Source organism: Eulemur rufifrons, chromosome 19, assembly GCF_041146395.1.
Source record: "Eulemur rufifrons isolate Redbay chromosome 19, OSU_ERuf_1, whole genome shotgun sequence".
Classification (NCBI taxonomy): Eukaryota; Metazoa; Chordata; class Mammalia; order Primates; family Lemuridae; genus Eulemur; species Eulemur rufifrons.
In genome coordinates this window covers 40,839,649-40,860,411 of record NC_091001.1, presented here as the reverse complement: position 1 = coordinate 40,860,411, position 20,763 = coordinate 40,839,649, and the positions used below count along the sequence as shown (strand labels likewise).

General features: G+C 43.8%; 1 protein-coding gene and 1 pseudogene across 1 annotated transcript in view; one reads left to right on the top strand and one right to left on the bottom strand.

Moving 5' to 3' along the window:
* Nucleotides 1–10,470, bottom strand: part of AFF3 (ALF transcription elongation factor 3) — a 545,753-nt gene extending 535,283 nt beyond the window's left edge. Inside the window, exons 1-2 of the mRNA XM_069493856.1 lie at nucleotides 10,344–10,470; nucleotides 9,705–9,757 (exon numbers count right to left, since the gene is read on the bottom strand). Of these exons, the coding sequence (XP_069349957.1) occupies nucleotides 9,705–9,757; nucleotides 10,344–10,470 (180 nt within the window). The remainder of the gene's footprint in view (nucleotides 1–9,704; nucleotides 9,758–10,343) is intronic.
* A 2,074-nt stretch (nucleotides 10,471–12,544) lies between these two features.
* Nucleotides 12,545–12,877, top strand: LOC138400273 (large ribosomal subunit protein eL33 pseudogene; annotated as a pseudogene).
* Nucleotides 12,878–20,763: the final 7,886 nt, after the last annotated feature.

The window sequence follows — 20,763 nt, the reverse complement described above, 5'->3', positions numbered from 1 at the left end:
ACGTATTACATTTTTTTTCTTTTACAGACAGGGTCTTGCTATGTTGCCCAGACTGGAGTGCAGTGGCTATTCACAAGCACAAGTATAGCGCACTGCAGCCTTGAACTTCTGGACTCAAACTTATCCTCCTGCCTGAGCTTCCTGTGTAGCTGGCACTACAGGTGCCCTGCCACATCTGGCTCTACATACTACTTTTTAACCAGCTTTTTTTTTTTTTTTTCACTTAACAACATAAAGCAATCATCTTCACATTTCAAAAGAGATCTACATCAAGATTTTACATGACTTTATAGTATTTTATAGGAGCAATGTACTACAATTTACCCAAGCCACTCTCTATCTTTGGAAATTTAGCTTATTTCCAAGTTTTTGCTATAATAGAACACATATCAAACACATATGATAAAATGAATATCCTTGCACATACATTCACTAGGAAAAATTTCTAGTTTTTAAGGCTTCTGTTGGCTAGAGGGGACTTCCCATAGGAAAGTTTGCACCAACTTGCATTCATACAAGTACTGTATAAAAATATGCATTTTCAACACTAATATCAGCATTAAAATCTGTCAATATTACAGTAGTTCAGTGGTGTAGCTTTGGCTTACTAGAGAAGTAAAATTTTTCTTCCCAAATGCTTATTAGGCATTTGTATTTTTTCCTGAATTTATTTGACAGAGCTCTTTATATATTAAGCATAGTAAGCTCTCATTACATATTGAATTATTTTTCCAGGTTTGCTGTTAATCTTTTTATTGTTTTATGGTATTTTTGACAAAGTCAAATCTATCCTTATTTTCATTTATACTTTGTTTATTTAGTATCAAGCTTAAAAGAACATTCCTCACCCCAAGATCATTTAATATTCACCTGAATTTTCCCTAGTAATTTTCAAGCTTTATTATATTACATTAAGAACCTTCTAGAATTTATTTTGGTTTAATGTATTAGGTATGCCTCTAGTTTTACTCTCCTCTCTGCCACCCATAACAGTTAGACAGTGTCTGATTATCATTTACTGAAAAATTATTCATCCAATCATTCATTTATTTAACAAATAGTTTATCTAGAACCTACTATGAGCAGGCATTGTCCTAGGTCCTTGGGATATAGCAGGGAACTTACATTCCAATGGGAACAGCGGATAACAGCAACTAAATATATGTTAGATGGTGCTAAATGCAGTGGACAGGGAGGGGCTGGGATGCTTATTTTATACAGGGTGGTCAGGGATATGGTGGCATTAGGCAAAGATCTGAAGAGGTGAGAGGTGTCCCATGCATCTGGGGAAGAGCTCCAAGCAGAGGGAGCAGCAGGCGCAAGGCCATCAGGTGGTAGGTAGTGTTCAAGAAATGGTGACGAGTCCACTCTGCTGCAGCAGAACCACAAATTAGAAAAGAGAGTACTAGAAGAGGTCAGAGAGGTGGCAGGAGTCAATAGTGTAGACCCTGATAGGTCATGGTGAGGGCCTTGGATTTTGCATCGGATTAAGTGTAGCAGATTGCATTTACCAAAGACAGCCACCACAGCAATGTACCATGTGCTCTTCTGCGATGTGACATTGCCATGGGGGTGACATTGCAGGATGTAGACTCTCTCTCTCTCTCTCAACCTCTTTGAGTGTGGGCAGGCCTGGTGACTGCTCTGGCCCACAGAAAATGGCAGGAAGGAGGCCGTGCCAGTTTGGGGAGCAGCCCTTAACTGGTGTGGCAGCTTCTGCTTCCTGCCCCCTGGAAGCCAGTGACAATGGGAAAAGTGCAAATTTAACGCATGCGATGGCCATTCTGTGAGGGACCCACACCATAGGGAGAGCCCTGGGGGATGAGATGCCACATGAAGAGAGAGAGAGGCCAAGGAGCCACACACACACGGCACTGAACATGTGAGGGAAAGGGGATCCTCATGCCCAGCCAGCCCAGCCACAACCACATTGTCCAGGTTCCTGCCCCACCATAGCTTGAGCAAAATTAAAAAGTTATTTTAAGCCATCATGTTTGGAGGCAGTTGGTTATGTCGCAATAGACAAAAAGAACAGTAAGGTAAGAAGCCATTAGAGGGTTTTGAGCAAAAATATATTTTGACTTCAGTGTTTCAAGAATTCCTCTGGGTCTGTGCCGAGAACAGAGTGCAGGAGGGAGTGTGGAAAGGAGACCAGTTTGGGGAGCAGGCCAGAGACCACAGGGTCTCGGGCCAGGGGGTAGGGGCGGAAGTGTTGAGAAGCGCTTCAATTCTGGATGGACTTGCTGATGGACTAGCCGTGGGCTGTGAAAGAAAGAAGTGAAGGATGGCTCCAAGGTGTGGGCTGACGCTGGAAGAATGAGGGGCTTTGTGGCGATGTGAGGAAACTGCCAGAGGAGCAGAGCTGGAGTTAGAGAAATGAGTAAGGCTGTTTGGGAAGGTTACGTCGCGAGGCTGAATGTACACCCAGGAGGAGGGACTGCGTGTTGCAGGAAAGCTGGGTCTGTAGCCAGACAGGAAATCAGGAGATGTGAGTTAGGGCATCACTGGTGTCTCAGTGGTTATACTGGACCAGATCACCGGGGGTGTGTATGTAGGCAGCAGAGCGGGTGGAGCACCGTGGCACTGCACTGCCTGGAGATGTGGAAGAGTTGGCGAAGGAACTCAAAGATGAGACTGAGAAGGAGCAGCCAGTGAGATGGGAAGAGAAGTAGGAGGATGGTCCGGAGGCAGAGCAGGAAGGTGTTGCAAGGAGGAAAGAGTGAATAACTCAGTCAAATCGGCTGAAGCATCAAGGCAAATGAAAGTTGACCACTCTTGATTTTACTTTCCTCATGCTTGAAATGACTGATTCGAAAAGGGGCTTTTCTCGTATGCTAAATTTGCACATGTTTGAGTGTGTGCTTTCGCACTTTCTCTTCTCCCCATTGATCTGTTTATCCATTTGGAACTATGTGACCACTGAAGCTTTCAAACTTGACAAGGCAAGCACCATACCTCCTCTTTGCTTCCCTTTTCAAAACTATCCTGGTTGTTCTCATCTAAAATTAATTTGGAATTTTAGATTGGCATTTTATCAAGTCCTCTCCTTCCTCAAATGCATTGGAATTGGAATTGAATTTTCTTATGTATAAGTTAGTTTGGTGAGAGTTGGGATGTTGAGTCTTCCCCATGGTACATGTTTCCATTCATATGTTTTATTTCCCCAAGTAGATTTTGTAGATTTTTTTTTCATATAGGTCTTGTGTGTTTCCTCTTAAATTCTTTTCCAGGTATTTAAATTTTGGTGCCTTTTGTGAGTTATATCCCTTTTTTCCATTGTATTTTCTTATTGGCTATTTTTGTGGTAAGAAATCTTTATATACAAAAATTCTCTTATTATTTCCAATGATTTTACAAGCGATGCAAACATATTTTGATACCTTTGTTATTTTCATGGGCATGGGGGGGTCTCACAGGTATGGAACCGATGTCCATAAGGCTGTCCTAATTCTGCTAGTAAAATCATTCCTAGTTTGGAGGATGGAATTTAATATGTCAGTATTTCACGGTGTTTCCCAAAGAACTTCATGATTTCCAGGTGCTGTGGGAATGATTGCAGCCACACACCTCAGTGTGTCCCAGATATTCCCAATTTCAAATATTTTTCCCTTTGTTAACCCATGAGTCAGACCACATGTCCTTTGATCTTTGCTTCAGAAAATATTGTCACGGTATTTAGAAGCAGGGACAGCCCAGGCAAAGTTATAACATATGGGGTGTTTTTCTTCTGAGCCCCTAACTTGCCTCTCAGCATTCTTCCTGGTTATGTGTGTCTGGAGCACACATGCGCACACGCACACACGGTGCTGTCCTGGAGGACAGAGATTTCATTCAAATAAAACCACATGTGCTGCCGCAATGCAGCCTGGACTCAGGATCACTCCAGGGCAGCTGGTAGGGGAGGATTTAGAGTTGGGTAGACTGGGTTTGAACCCCACATCTAACTGTGTGCACATGGGCAGGTCACTTAACTGCTTGGAGCCTCCATTTTCCACAGGTAAAAGGAATGTATAATGTCTATCCAGAAGGGCTATCTGGGGGACTCAGAAAATGTCTGTAAAATGCTCAGGAAATGATATGCAGTACTATGATTTAGAGAGGAGCGCCATATAAGTGCTCAGGTCCTTAAGAAAATTCCTTGGTCTTCATACTCCCCTACCAGCTGTAGAAGCAAAGAGACCAGAGTGAGAACGCAGGAAGCATGGGATGGCAGTCTGCTAATTCTCCCTTTTATATGTCTATCTATGCAAACAAAACCACCAATGGCTATCTTGCCTATTTATAACAAACCGGCCTCCACTCAGAGGCTGCCCAACAATGACCGGTGGGGAGACATTTGCTGTCTCCACCAACCACCCACCCTTCCTATGACCACTGCAGTTGACCTTTGGGGGATGCCTCACCGCGTAGCTTTAGGAAGTAGGCCTGAAGTCAAATGGATGGATCCAACCTTTCCCCAGGGGACAGGCATGTGACCTAAATGTGGTTCATCACTGTCTCCCTTCTTTCTGGGATTTTAAATAGTGACATCGCAATGTGGGAACAATTGAGTTCATGCCTGCCTGTCACAGTGGCGGCCACATTCTGTGGCTCAGGCCATTGCCACATTTTCATTCCTGTGCTTCATGGTGGCCTTACCTTTGCTTGTTCCTCTATTTTAAGCTGGGTCACCCCCCAGTATTGTCTCACTAGATGGTCTCTTTGTTCAGCACAGCCCCATTTGGTTTCTCTCTTTTGCAACAGGAGCACTGTCTGCTACAGCCAGATTCCAAGAGGAAAGTAAGAAAAGGGAGCTCATTCTGCTTAAAAAAGTACACATGAGATAAAGGACTGATAACAAGAATCTATTTAGAACTCAGGAAAATCAGCAAGAAAAAATCAAGCAACCCTATCAAAAAGTGGGCAAATGACATGAATAGAAACTTCTCGAAAGAAGATATAAGAATGGCTAACAAACATATGAAAAAATGCTCAACATCCCTAATCATCAGAGAAATGCAAATCAAAACCACAATGAGATATCACTTAACCCCAGTGAGAATGGCCTTTATCAAAAAAACCCAAAACAACACATGTTGGCGTGGGTGTGGAGAGACAGGAACACTCATACACTGCTGGTGGGACTGCAAACTAGTGCAACCCCTGTGGAAAGCATTATGGAGGTATCTTAAACAGATTCAAGTAGACCTGCCATTTGACCCAGCAATCCCATTACTGGGCATATACCCAAAGGAAAAAAGGTCATTCTGTAACAAAGACACATGTACCCGAATGTTTATAGCAGCACAATTCACAATCGCAAAGATGTGGAAACAACCCAAATGCCCATCAATACATGATTGGATTAGTAAGCTGTGGTATATGTATACCATGGAATATTACTCAGCTATAAGGAATAATGAAGATACGACATCTCTATGGTTCTCCTGGAGAGAGTTGGAGCCCATTATATTAAGTGAAGTATCCCAAGAATGGAAAAACAAGCATCACATGTACTCACCAGGAAATTGGTTTCCCTGAACATCACCTAAATACACATCTAGGAACAACACTAATTGGATATCAGACTGAGGTGGGGGGTGGGGGAGGGGATGGGGGTATGCCTACACAATGAGTGCATTGCGCACCGTTTGGGGAATGGTAACACTTGAAGGTGCTGACTCGGGAAGGGGGGGATGGGGGGGAGGACATATACCTACATGATGGGTGCAATGCGTGCTACCTGGGGAACGGACACGCCTGGAGCTCTGACTTGGGAGGAAAGGCGGTACATGGGCAACGTATGTAACCTGCAATTCTGTATCCCCCATAACAATAAGATGAAATAAAAAAAAAAAATTAAAAAAAAAAAAAAAGTTTCTCTCTTATCTTGGTCATCATCCAGGGCTTGGGAGAAAGGTGAAATCTTAAAACACAGGGGACAGGACAACTGAGTTGAAGTTCTGCATCTTCACATTGGAGAGGATTTGGGGGTAGAACGCCCTTTAGTTTGCAAATTTATCATCAAAGGAGGCAAGAGGAGGGAGGGGCTGAAAGGGAGTGGTGAACAGCAACTTATACAACTCTCAACTCAAACACAAACTCTTTGTATGCTTTTAGGAGAACTTCAAACAATTTCAGTTTTCAGGATGGGGAAAAGTAAAAGCTCTCTTTGCCCTTTCTCTCCTCATTATGCATCGTCTCCGCATTGCTCCTTGGCCCTGAGAAAGCTGCCACAAAGCATTTTACTAGTTATCTGATTGTCATCCTACTTAACATTTCCCCTGGTCTGTTGGCTGATGGTAGTTTAAGCAGGATCTAATTGGTAACATATTGTCAATTGAATTAAGTGCCATATGATAGAGATTTAAACCATGGTAATTTTTCCATAAAGAAAAATCTGTCAACAGGCTATAGCAGAGGAGCAGCAATAAATCAAATTGTCATGTTTATTAGTTATTGCAGAGTCTAGTTGTCTTGTATTCATTATAATCCCCCATTTTTAGCACAGATAAAAGCTATAAAGAGGAATATTTGTGCAAGATGTGTTTTAATAGGTTTATATTTGTATACCAACACCTGCTTGTATCTTAATCATGAGAAAAATGGTGCCATTTTGCTTTACAAGGAACATGTATTTTGGCTGTCTACTAGATGAGGGATATTGTTTTTAGTTTTTTACAGAGCTATGTTTTCAAATATTGAGAATCAACTCACTGATAATCAAAGAAAGGCAAATAAGAACAAAAGTGAGATAACACCACTTGTTTATCAGATTTGCAAAAAATAAAAGAATGGGTAAGATGATTACACTAAAGGATCTGTAGAAGAACAGTCATTGTGGTTTAATCTGTAATATTCAAAAATTGGAAATCAACTAAGTTTCCATATATGGGAGCGGTTCAACTAATTATGAAGCATCAATACCAGAGAGTGCAAAGGAGCCATTTGAGAGAACAAGTTAAATCATACTTAATGACATTTCATTAAGAACCAACATCAGTTGTACTTTTCCTTTCCTTTTAACTTGCCTTTACTGAAGGTGGCTTTCAACATTTTCTCCTTATGTGACTCAGAAATAATACAACAGTATTTTACATATGTAATCTCATTGGACTCTCTTAAAACCCTGTGAACTACGTAGGACAGATTATTTTATCCACTTTACAGATAAAGAAACTGAAGAAGTTAAAAGTGGTTTATGGAAGGGGTTCCATACATGTCAACCTAGGCATCCTTTCTCTGGACAGTGGTGTAGAACAGTCTGGATGCCGGACACAAGCATCCAGTTCCCCACGATGCTTTCAACTCTCACTGAGACTTTGAACTTGTCTCTCAAGTTCTCTGGGCCTCAGCTTCCTCCTCTGTCACCTTTATTACCATGTACTTCATATTCTAGACTTGATGCGTGGGGGCTAAGGATGCAGGATCTGGAGATAGACCCCAAGGCTGCCCTTTCCCAGCTCTGCACTCTCAGGCTGTCTGTCAACCTCTTCTCTAAAACTGGCATAGTCACAATGGCCCAGATGCAATCTAAGAATGCCTGTAAAATGCTGAGCACCAGGCCTCACAGCCGAGGGGCACTAGACACACTGTTATGTACTATGGTTTAGATGTCAAAGTTACATGTATCTCCTTCCTAGGTTGTGGGGCACTGCATGTACCAGATGTGAATGAGCACGTGTGATCGAGCCCACCAAGTTCCAGTGCCTGCTTCCCTTGCAATCCTTGTAGGGAGGGGCGTCTTGTGCTTCTTCTCCTGCCTCCTGCTCACTACCCCCACCCCGCAGTGTAAGGCCCATGGTGCCATTGCTCTGGCCTTAAGTGTCTCCTCCTAAACCCATTTTACACATCCCAACTCCCATTTCCACTTTTCCTGACCTCCTACAATTTCCCTCCAAGTTTGACTGCTTAATTGCACAAAAGGTTGTAGTGACGATGATGATGATGATAATAATAATAGCCACTAATACTCATCGAGCCCTTGCAATGTTCCAGGCACTTTCATAAACACTTTGCATGTGTTATCTCATTGAATCCTTACTTAAGAGGTAGGGACTATTATTGTACAGATGCAGCAACTCTGATCAGAGAGATGTGTGACTTCCCTAAAGCCATTGTGTTAGAGATGGGATTTGAACCCTGAAGTCTGGCAAAGGAGCAATCTATATTTTTTCCATTATTTTTTGAGGCCAGTCAAATTTAGCAGTGGGGGATTAAATACCAACTTTAGTGACACTAATGTTAATAAGTTGTGTATTTTTATATTTTCTAAATGTAAATTAAAGTATGCATGACACAACTAAACACTAAGTGCAAGTAATGCCCACAACAAGAGAATAGCAGTCAACAGAAACAAAACCAAAACCCCAAGAATATTGAATGTTTGTTTGACTTTCACTGTAATACTCTCACTTCAGCAATGAGATGAGATAGCTCTAAGTAAAGGAAGGTACTCTTGCAGTTAGATAATTCCTAAATTTTGAACCAAGGACCAAATTTTTTTAATATAAGCAGAGACAATAATTTAAAAAAAATTGATTACTTAGTTTGTATAATCAACACTCAAAGGATGAGTTTACCACCACTTTGTTATTGTGGACATTTGGCTTTTAGCCATTCTTACTATAAGACCAGGTGCTAGACTACCTGAAAAGTCCTCATCTAATGGGATCTATCCCCCATTGAATAAAAGGGATTATGAAATGCATATCTAAACGTGATTTCACTTTTATATCTGTGAGACTTGAATAGCAAGGAAATCACATATTAGAAAAACACTCTTCATTATACTATTAGTTCTCTTTGGTTTCAAAAATATGGTCACTAAGCTATTTTCTATTGTATCATGTATGTTTATGTATATATATGTTATGTGCGTGTATATATACACACACAATGTGCTGTGCATATATGCATACATACATACACACATACGCGATGTGCTGTCCAGGGAATGTACAGATAGCTCTGCTAGCCCCTAACAGGGAGGAGGTCATGCACTCTAAGTTATTTCTGCAGAAGTGATGGTGACCTTAGGCTAAACCACCCACACTCTCTCCTTCCTGTAACCAGCTCACTCTCTGGGTCCAGTCTGTGGCCATGTCATGGGTTCTTTTTTGGAGGTATAGCTGATGACCTACATGAGGTTCAGATACACTTTTCAGAAAGTCTGTGGGCCCAGCCAGCATCACAAATGTATGTCAGCATGTTCACACCTTGGTGTGTCTTCTTTACATGCTACACACACACACACACACACACACACACGTGACTGGCTTTGGTCATATTCCCTGTCTTCCTTCTCAATCGCTCCAACTATTCGCCAGGGGCTGGATCATCTCTCTAGGGCAGACGGGGAATGCTCCCTGACGCCGACCTGAGGAGCAGGGACCCAGCTACTCAGAGTCCCAACCTGGTGCAGGGCTCACAGCCAGGGCTACCCCGTCTTCCACCCAAGGCAGCTCAGAGGGCCCAGGCGCCGTCCGCTGGAGCTTACCTCTCTGCTTCACGCTCCTGTCTTTCTCTCCCAGAGATGTCGTTCAGCTTCTTTCTTCTGAGGCTGAGCGTGGGGCTCCCTCTCACTGGCAAGCTTTCTGAATGGCACCTTCGGTACAAACAGGAAGAGTGCGTGTGGTCACAGCCCAAGTGTGCAGGTGTTGATAGAGGATGTGAAAGTGTGGAGGCGAGTGACTAAACCAGGCACCCAGCCAGTCTCCTCTCACTTGCTGTGGGGCGTGGTCTACCAGGAGGCTGGAAGCAGGAACCCCGGAAGCACCTGACAGGAACCGGAGGAAGGTGGTCGTGGACGCCACGAGGGAAAGTCTCTACTGCTCCGCTGCTCCCTAACCCTTTGCAGGCTCCTTAGAGGAATCCCAGGAACATTTTGGAATTCCTTAAATGTGTTATAATCAGGAATGCTGGTTTCAATGGGCTGCTTAACTTGTCCAAAGCTCTGCAAGCTGGACATCCAAGAGACCAGGACCAAAGGCTCATCCTGCCTCTGCACTGTAATAAGTCTTCTAGACCTTTCTAGGACAAAGGTACACTGGGAAAGGAGAAGGAGCACTAGCCGCACACTCAAAGGACCAAGGCTGCTCTGCCTGAAGGGCTTTCCCCTCCTCAGGTCCCATCCCCAAGTCGACCCACAGCAGTGGGGCTTCTGGCCGCACACTTTTCCCTCTGCCCACTCATCTCAGGAATTGTCCTCGCTAAGGACACTAGGGAGCTTGGCTAAGGGACATGTTTCTAGTCCTATCTTATCTGCCTCCCCTATAGTGTTGACTGTTTCTTTCCTTCTGGAACTTCCCCCCAGCCCCCAAGACTCCACACTCTCCTGGGTTTTGTCGGGTGATCTCTCTCACTGCCAGGCTTCCATTCCTCAGCCAGCTTCTTAATTTTGGCCTTTCCCCAAGCTCCACTCTCAGTCTCGTGGTTCATATTCTCCATGGTGGCCTCTTCCACTCTCCAGACGCTGCTTGCCAAGCCCATGTCCATATACTCACAGGTCTCTGCTGTTCTCCGGGAACACCTCCAGGTACCCCAGGGGCGACTGGCCAGAATGAAACTCTGCTCTGTCCTCCATCCCGCCCCCCACCCTTACCACATGGCCTGGGAATTCCCTCCTGCCTGGTTCCCAGCTTGCTCCTTCGTTCCCTGCCCCTCTCCTGGCTTTACCTCCTTCTGGCCTCTTGCTTTGCCTCCACCAGTCCAGCTTCTTCAGGTCTGACCCTCTGTCATCCTCATCCAGGCAGGGCCGTCCTTGTCCTCAGACTGAATTCACTTCTGGACATACCTAGAAACTTCCCCACCCAATCCTACCCCAACCACTGGGAAATTATCCCAGTACTGGCCACATCACGTCCCTGGCAAGGGGAACACCTTCCTTTCTCCTATGTCCAAACCAGAAATGTGGCGTCTTCCTGCATTCTGCATTCTTCATTCCCAAAGACTCTCTAACGTCCAACAGCCCTGTCCATTCTACCTCTTGTATGCTCCTAGCGGATCCTTTCTCTCTCCTCATTCCCACGGCCAGGCCCACCTCCTGGGCGTGTGCACCCCGGGCAGCTGGACCATTCACTGGGGTGTGGGAAGAGAAGACTTGAATGTCTCTCTACTCACACTTGTTTGTTTTTTATTGAGGTAAAACACATAACGTTAAATTCCCCATTGGTAGGTGCAGAACCCAGTGGCACTGTGCACATTCACCATGCTGTGCAGCCGCCACCTCCGTCAAGTTCCAAGACTTACATTTATCTTTACGTCATGTTTTCAGTGTTTACTTTTTGTGTATGTCTCAATGCAAGCAATGTGTGAATACAGTTGTATCGTATATCATTTGTGAATAATCATACATCTGCTGAGAATATGTTGTAAAGACGTTTTTGCTGAAGAGGGTACAAAATTAGAAATGTGGAGACACGTGACCTCCTAACTCATCTCCCACATGTCAGGCTCCAGAGTGTTTTCCAAACTGCCTCCAACTTTTCTTTGTAAAAGACTACAAACATGATGACAGTATGCTCCCCTCACCCCACGGCCAGTCCTTAAAAACTTCAAAGGCTCCCTAAAACCCCCGAGTTCCCTGGCTGAGCAGAAAAGGTGTTGGATGCAGGGACCTCTGCCCACCCTCCAGCAGCACCTCTGGCCACTCTCTCTCTCCACCCAAGGATGCCACACCCAGGCTGTGTCGGATCTCTCTGCTTTACACGTTTCCTCTTTCAGGATGCCCTTACTGCCACTGGCTCTCTGACCAGTCCCCACAGATGCTAAAAGCCCTTCCTTGTGCCTCCCCTCTGACCAGTGCGAGCCAGCCCTGAAGCCGCTGCCTCCATGTCGAATGCTATCGGGAGATTTGGCAGTTAAGAGGGAGGCTCTGGGCTGGGCACGTTGGTTCATGCCTGTAATCCTAACACTCTGGGTGGCCAAGGCGGGAGGATTGTTTGAGCTCAGGAGTTCAACACTAGCCTGAGCAAGAGCGAGACTCCTCCCCTCCCCACCCCCCACCTATACTAAAAAAATAGAAATTAGCTGGACAACTAAAAATATATAGAAAAAATTAGCCGGACATGGTGGCGCATACCTGTAGTCCCAGCTACTCGGGAGGCTGAGGCAGGAGGATTGCTTGAGCCCAGGAGTTTGAGGTTGCTGTGAGCTAGGCTGACGCCACGGCACTCTAGCCCGGGCAACAGAGTGAGACTCTGTCTCAAAAAAAAAAAAAAAAAAAAAAGAGGAGGAGGCTCTGCCATCAGAAGGACCTGGGTTTGAATCCTGCCTCTACAGTTTCCTAGCAGGGACACCTCGGGAACACGACTCAGTTCAGCTCCCTCGTCTATGCAACACCCCCCTCTCACGGTGATTGTAGAGGACGTAATGAGTATTCGGTGAGTGGTGGGGATTATCATTACGGCTATTCTGTTTGTTTTCCTTACTATTCTGTAAACTCAGTGTAAATTTCTTGCCAAGGACAGCTACCTCTGATAAGGCAAAATGTCTTCATTTAGCTCTTTCCGCCATCTTGGAGCCTGTGGAGGTCTGCTGGGAACAGGACTTCTAAAACACAAACATGTCTGGAAGGCCGTGGTCCAAGGCCATTTTTGCTGGCTGTCTGCGGGGTCTCCGGAACCAAAGAGAGCACACAGCTCTTCTTAAAATCAAAGGTGTTTATGCCCGAGATGAAACTGAATTCTATTTGGGCAAGAGATGTGCTGATGTATACAAAGCAAAGAACAACACAGTGACTCCTGGTGGCAAACCGAACAAAACCAGAGTAATCTGGGGAAAGGTAACTCGGGCCCAGGGAAACAGTGGCGTGGTTCGAACCAAATTCTGAAGCAACTTTCCTGCTAAGGCCATTAGACACAGAATCCATGTGATGCTGTACCCCTCAAGGATTTAAACTAATGAAAAATAAATTTAAAAAAAAGTCTCCATTTAATAAAAAAGTTAATTATTTAGCATGCAGTTGAAACAGAAGTGCAGAGAATGCATTTTGTGCCAGCCGATTAGGTGTGCCTGTCTGTGAACCTCTCCTGCCATGCTGCCTCCACGGGGCCTGCACTCACCCTGACGCCCACCTAGCACAGCCCACCGCCAGCAGGGTGCTCGGCTCTCTGGGCTGCATCTAGCCAGTGTGCTTTTGTCTGAGGTCCTCACTGTCCCCACGCTGTCAAGGAGGACTCAGAGGAGGCTGCCCCAGCTCCCAGGGGAGCATCCTCATCTGCCCCGAGCAGACAGCCATGGCCCAGGCCAATGGTTGGACACAGCCAAGGTGGATATCAAGTATGAACAGCAACAGGTCCCTGGAGATTGGACTGCTCATAAGATTCATTCATTTAAATGCATTTCCAGCCTCTGGCAGAATATCTGGCACAATGTTTAATAAATGTACTTCCTTGGCCACAACACTCACCACATTTAATTTTAATCAGTTGGATACTTGTGCGTCTCCTGCCTGGACGGGAGGCTTTGTCAGGCAGGGGGGGCACGGGCCCTGCCCACGCCTGTCTCTGCAGGGCCTGTTGCGCATAGTAGGCCCTGAATAAATATTCACTGAGTGAACAAATGAATGAAAAGGTTATTAGACTATAGTTGAGGAAAACCAATTTAAGCCCAAATTCTGTCATGTATTCACTGTGTGACTTTGAGCAAGTTATAATATCCCTGAGCCTCAGTTTCCTCACCTGTGAAATGGGAAGCACAATATCCATCTTCCCACAGGGGCAGGGTTGCTACCAAGGCAGGTCGTAAGTGGCAAAGCCCTTTGTAGAAGTGGCGCAGCTGGGAGCCAGACGTGGCAATAGAGGACGGCAGAAGAGTTCTGGGCCAGTGGCTGTGCACACAGGTTGGTGGCAGGGTGCTGCGCTCCAAGCGCACCTGGCTTCTCCGGCATGAGAAAGTCGGGGCTTCACCCCTGCCTCTGCTCCCAGGAAGGGCTGTGTCTGTGACTGTGGATCCCCTGGGCCGTTGCCTGCTTGCTGTACAAAGTCCGCTTGGCCTACCTGGAGGGAGGAAGTGCATCTTGCAGCCATGTCATGCCCTGTGGTAGGGAATGAGAGCACAGGAGACACAGCCTGTCCTGTCTGCCAGGACCCTGAAACAACCCACATTGACTGCACTCGCTGGACATGAGGATGGCAAGGGCACTGGAGGACCATGTGAGCCACTTCATGAGGCTGGGGCGGAGGAGATGTGTCTATGGGAATCCTTGTGGGGCAGAGGGAACAGTTAAGGTGGCAGGAGGTGAGGAAGGTCTAGCTAGCACAGACTGGGGCCATTTATCATAATTCCCAACCAGGCTGGGTGTGGCAGCCTATTCTGTCTGCGGGCTAGGTCAGATGTGGAAGACAGGCACAGAGGGAGGAGGCCCCTTTGAGTGCAGGGTCCTGATGCACACCTGACAGCAGACTCCATCTCACCTCCCACTGCGGGCTCCCATCTCTCAGCTAGCAGGGCCACAGATCCCAGCAGGTGCCATGACTTTGGATTGAACGAACAGGGGATCCAATCTAATTGATGTCTGTTCTGTGTGTATCTGTACCTATTGTTTATCCTATGTGATTATAAAAATAGCTGACATTTATTGAAGCTTACCATGTACTGAGAAGCACTTTATATGTATTAATTTATTTACTCCTCATGACAACTCAATGAGATAGGTGCTATTCTTATCATCATTTCACCGTTGAGGAAAATGAGGCACAGAAGTTTAAGAAATTGTCCAAGGTCAAACAGATCATTAATAATAGAACTAGGGTTCAAATACAGGCATTACTGTTCCAGAGCATATAGGCACGCTGTCTCCACATACACGCACACAATTTTATTCACATACCCTTGTGCGTGTGTATAAAGAAGGTATACATGTTGTGTTTATATTTATGTGTAAATCTATATGCATAATGTTTATTGCTGGCATGACTATCCCACATGAAATTTTCATTAGATTTCTCAGCCTTCCTATAAACAACCCCAAATGAACACACATATATAAAGTAATTTTACCTCCTATCTTAGTATCACATAAATCACACCAGGGGAGGAAACGGGAAGAGGCTAAGGTATTTAGTTGAACAACTTATCTCTGTTAGAACCAAAAGACATCTAGTTTAAAAAATAAATTTTTCCAAAAGGGAGGCAAACAAAAGGGAAGAAGGAACCCATCCCACACCTGCAGTCTAGAAAGATGCTGTGTAAGTGAGCAATGCGTTCAGGGGGGTTGTGACACAGGCCCGTCACCAATAAGAAAAACTGCTGGCCGAGCTGCTCTGTAATTCAGGACTGGAACATGCTGCAGGGACTGCGGCCGTGATAGAATAAGAAACAAATAGGGCAGACGGGGATGGAACATAATTACACAGACACTCAATCTGCTGGTAGCATTTACCAAAGAATAAGTTGCATACAAGAGAATTTGCATACAAATGAGATACTGAGAGCACAGGAACAGGACAGTGATAAGACCTCATACATGTTATTAAAGCATGTCAGCAGGAAAAAAATCATTAAATTGATACCACGTAGATTTAGCTACATTACATCACCAAAATAAACTTCAAATGGCATACTGAGCTTTAAACAGGAATGTGGCTTTCAATTCAGGATGTTGACTAATATTTTCTGTGTGTCTCATTATTTTTATTGTTTGGCCCATGTATTTGAAGTGTTATTTTAGGAATTAATATTTTAAAATAAATACCAAATTTTCATGAACATCATTTTTAATTCTCTTGTGATAGGCTGCAAACAACACCCAGGCAAGACTTTTTAAGAATAGTTTCTTCAAATACTTCGTTGTGACCATTGATACAAACTTTGTTTACAAAAGTAGATTAGAAAAACGTAAACTTTTATAACTAACCAGCCAAAATTCCGTAACAGTTAAAATTATGTTTAGGAAATCTACTAGTTTTCCTTTACTTTTCTTGGAAAATGTATTGTTGAAATAAATTGTGCAATGTGAATGGATTTTGTATCAAGTTAAGTGCTATATCAATTTTTTAAAATTTCTTTTTTATTTCAAAATATTAAGGGGGTACAAATGTTTTTGTTACATGGATACCTTTTATAATGCTTAACTGGGGGCCCTTAGTGTGCCCATCACCCGAATAGTGTTCAGTATACCCAATAGGTAAGTTTTTACCCTCCCCTCTTCTTGAGTTCCAAGGACCTTTCCATCTCTTCATGCCTATGTGCCCATCAATAAGCTCCCAATTATTAGAGAGTACATGTGGCGTTTGTTTTTCCAATATATCATATAAAAATATATCTTGCTACTTCTTGCTACTTCTCGTTTTGTATTTCTATATATGAATTATGTATAACTTCTTTAAAAGGTAGAGATCCTGTTTTAGTTACATTAGTCTTTTATTCTTTAAATCTAATCATTTTGAAACTCGTTAAAAAGTAAGTAATATTTACTGTTCGAAACTTAGTAAAATGGATACTATGTTTAACAGCACTGCATCTTAAGTAGAACTACTAATGGCACAACATTTCTAGTAATTCCGGGAAGAGCTAACATGAACTGAGTGTTTACCACATGACAGAAACCTGGGCTGAGTGTTTCAAAGAATGCCTGGGCATCAGGGGTGGGGAACCTGGGATTTCCCAGGCCAGTGGGGCACCGGGGGATGGAGCTGGAACCTGAACTCCAGACTGTGTGATTCTAGAGGCCAACCTCCAACTCAGAAGAGGCCCTTAGAAGTCCTGGAAGGAACAGCTCTCCCAAGGTGGCCTTTGTGCAGCTCCCACAAGGATATTCACAGGATCCTGTAAACTAGAGATAAATGGTCCTGAAAAAAGGCCACTTAAATCCACTTAAAGCGGGGAACAAAATTTGACACTCAACAGAGGAGTAAGAACTTTGATTGTGACTTCATCTTTAAAAATAGAGTGAAAATTATAAAAGTAAGTTCATCTTACATTTATTAAAATGTAGATTACAACTGTAATTATGTAGATGCTAATTCTTAAACTAGAAAAGGAACAAACTGAGTACTATTTGGGTGGTTTTGCGGTTTAACATTCCTGACAAAAGAGTAGGGTAGCTCAACAGGACATCCTTCACACAGTTTTATGGCAGGAGCTTGAAGAAAGTGTCTTTTTTATTTAAAAAAAAAAAAATGCAAACGATTCATTTATTTGCCTAATGCCTCTCTTAATCCTTTGGCATTAAAACCACTCCCTTTCTTTTGCAGTTTGTAAGTATTGGCTTTCCCTTCAGTTTTTAACTGGAGAAACTGCCAAACTGAACCAGGTAATAATAGTTTTACTCATGATGTGAACAATTCTCCAACATCATGTTCGTCTGCTTCATGAAATCCCACTATCTTTTGTGAGATATATCACTGGTATACATTGCATATCTATTGTGTTGCATTGTCTTGTTCTGCTTATGTCTGACAAATGGGGAGGGGTGAACCGTCCCAGCCTTGGTCTCTGCAGGAAACAGATGGCATACTCACTCAGACTGCATAATTGAGGAGAGTTTAATAAAGAAACCTTAAAACATGTTGTTGGGCAGGGTTGAGAGAAACCAACAAAGGATGCTGAAGGATATCTGGGTTGGCAACAGCAGGAAGTCATTAGCAGCCATTGCCTCCCCCACCCCCTACCTGTGACCCAGAGAGCTGTAGCCAGAGGGAGGACTGCCTCAAAGGAACTGTGACTTAGGTCATAGCCCATTTGCAATGACCCAGCTGAGAGGGAGCTGGGAGGGCAATTACCCTGATTTCTCCCTTCCTGTCTTCTGGTCTCCTGCCAGTAACTCCCCTTGGCCAAGCCCTAATCGAACCAGAGAGCAAGGGAGCCCCTTGATTACATTGATAAAGTTCAGCCTCCCAGGACAAAAAGCAGAATGGAAAGGGAGAAATTGGATATTGAGGGGCAAACAAAAATATCCATTATACTTACTTAAAACATGTTGATTTGTTGACTCAATAGACTCCGAAGTTAAGTGGAAAGGGATGTTTGAATGGGAACAAACTTTATAGGTGCTTAATTCGTTACGGATCTTCTAATTTTATAACTTCCCCTTTCTACATTACTTCATAACTATAGCGAATAGGATAATGAATATTGGGTTAATGTGATATCCAATAGTTTCCCTTCTAAGGAATGCAGAAGAAAGTTTCCCTTCTATTTTGAAGAGAGAAGAAATAGAATAAAGGGTGAATTGAACTTCGGGGGGGGGGGGCGCATATTTTTATACACATAGACACATACAGAAAAATGTCACCTGTATGGCAGGAGTGAATTTCCTGAGTTAGCTAGCAATAATGGATGTTTTGATCGCTAGAAAATACTTTTTGGCATTCTGAAGTCAAGAAGCCATATTTAAGCTGTTAAGCCTTAACCACCAGTTTCATAATAATGCCCAACCTACAAAGTTTAATGAGCAAAATGGAAATTTCAGAAAGGAATAAGTATGAAATCACTCCATGTTGTATCATACTTTCAGTGGTTTAAGAAAAAAGTTAACTTCTGATTCCTTCTTCAGTCCATCAGAAGATTTATAATAGACTAGTGATCAAAATCTATTTGGTTCTATATATTCAGGTAATTTCCCTGTTTGTGAACATTGTGATGGTTAATACAGGACAAATGACAGCAATAGAAGCAAAATATATCATCCTGATAAAAAGCTTAGTCCGAGGTACACTCTCAAAGAAAAGCACTTGTTTGTAGCTGGTGAGTCACTCACTTATTTTCCAGATGTAGTTTATAAGTACCTACCCAACCAGGAAACAGACCATTCAATAGTGTAAAAGCAGTGGTCCCCAAGCTTTTTGGCACCAGGGACCATTTTCATGGAAGACAATCTTTCCACAGATGACGGGGGTGGGGGGGAGGGATGGTTTTGGGGTGATTCAAACACATTACATTTATTGTGCACTTTATGGGGACCCCTGGTGTAAAGGATTATTTTGTATGTAACACCCTATCAGCAGTCATGGGGATCTCTGCGAGGCTGACCGTGGCCCACGGCCCAAAGTCCTGACGCACCCTCAGCCTGTCATCTCTGGAGTCTCATTGTCCTCTCTGCTTGCTGGCTTGGAGCCAGATCCTGGCACATCTGCACTGGTCTAAGCTATAAGTCTTAGTTTGGGTTCACCCAGAAGTATGCTCTGAGACAAAGATTCCAGGGAAAATAGCTTCTTTGGGAGGTAAAGCAAATACCAGCAGAAGAGTTGGGGAGAGAGACAGGGAAGGGAAAGCAGCCACAAAGCGGGTATTATCAAGACACTTGGCCAACTGGAGCTTAACCTTCTGGGAAAATGGCTCAGAAACCAGTGTAGAACACACAACTCAGGGGTTGAGGGCTGTAGTATTTATGTACCAACTCTACTGATTGAAGGCTGTTTGCTGAGGCATTAATACTAATACTCTGGCACTTCCAGTCTGCCACAGATTAATGCAAAGTGGGATTTGGAGGTCAGAGCAAACCCTCAGGCAAAGAAGTTCAGGTACTGGCAGTTAGAAGTCAGCTTGGCACACTCTAAGGCAGTGACTTAGGGTCGGGGATGGGGCAGAACATCTATAGCATCTGCTGCACCATGGCTCTCTCTCCAGAGCATCTCTCTCTCTCTCTGTCTCTCTCTTTCTCTATCACCACCAACTCAGGGGAATTATTTTCTTGTCTTAGAGTGGGGAGACTGCTACTCTCTCCACCCTGCTTCTCTCAAAAATTTTGTTGAGGTCTCAAATTCTCTAGGCTCTCCTAGAGAACTAGGCTTTGGAAACACCAGAGTCAGAGCCTTGTTAGGCCTCTTTGGCTCTCTATTTTATCATGTTCTCACATGGGACAATGGACACAGAACAAACTATTTGTATAGATGGACAAAAGCAAAAGCTGAAAATACTGGAAGGTTTACTATCTCAAAACTTTATCCTTTCATAGAATCTACTGTTGTTATTACCAACAAAACCATTAATTATTTCATTACTATGAGCACAACAGAAAATATTATCATGAAAACACTCAAGACACTAGTATTAGTAAGTGTGAACAACTATAGTCAAATTTTAAAAAATGGGCTGGGCACATTGGCTCACACCTGTAATCCTAGCACCCTAGGAGGCTGAGCTGGGAGGATTGCTTGAGGTCAGGATTTCTAGACCAGCCTGAGCAAGACCAAGACCCTGTCTCTACAGAAAAATTGAAAAAATTAGCCGGGTGTGGTGGCGCATGCCTGTAGTCCCAGCTACTTGGGAGGCTGAGGCAGGAAGATTGCTTGAGCCCAGGAGTTCAAGGCCGCAGTGAGGTGTGATCATGCCACTGTACTCCAACCTGGAGGACAGAGCAAGACCCTGCCTCAAAAAAATAAAAATAAATAATAATATGGAATCTTTGACATCTGGAAGCTCATAATTCAAACTTTTTTTTTATTAAATTTCAACAGGGTATTTCTTTTGACAATATGGTGGAATGACCTGTAGTAGACTAATGCTTCAGCTGCAAACAAGCAGAAAAGCTAGAGTAAATGCAAGATAAATGTGTTTGAGGACATGGCACGATGGTGGTACAGGTGCCAGGACTTGAGAAGCCCAAGTCCTAGAGAAAAGGGAAGCTCATTGAGGAGAACGCAACCATTTTCATTCTACTTTTCCTCTTGGCATATTTTGGACTGTGGTTGACCACGGGTAACTGAAACTGCAGAAAGTGAAATCGTAGAGAACCAGGCACTACTACATGTAGAAGAAGAATGAATGACAGCAATAGCACCAAAGCCCAGAAGGGAAAAGTGGAAGTAATCTGTTGTATGGTTCTTAAACTATATGTAA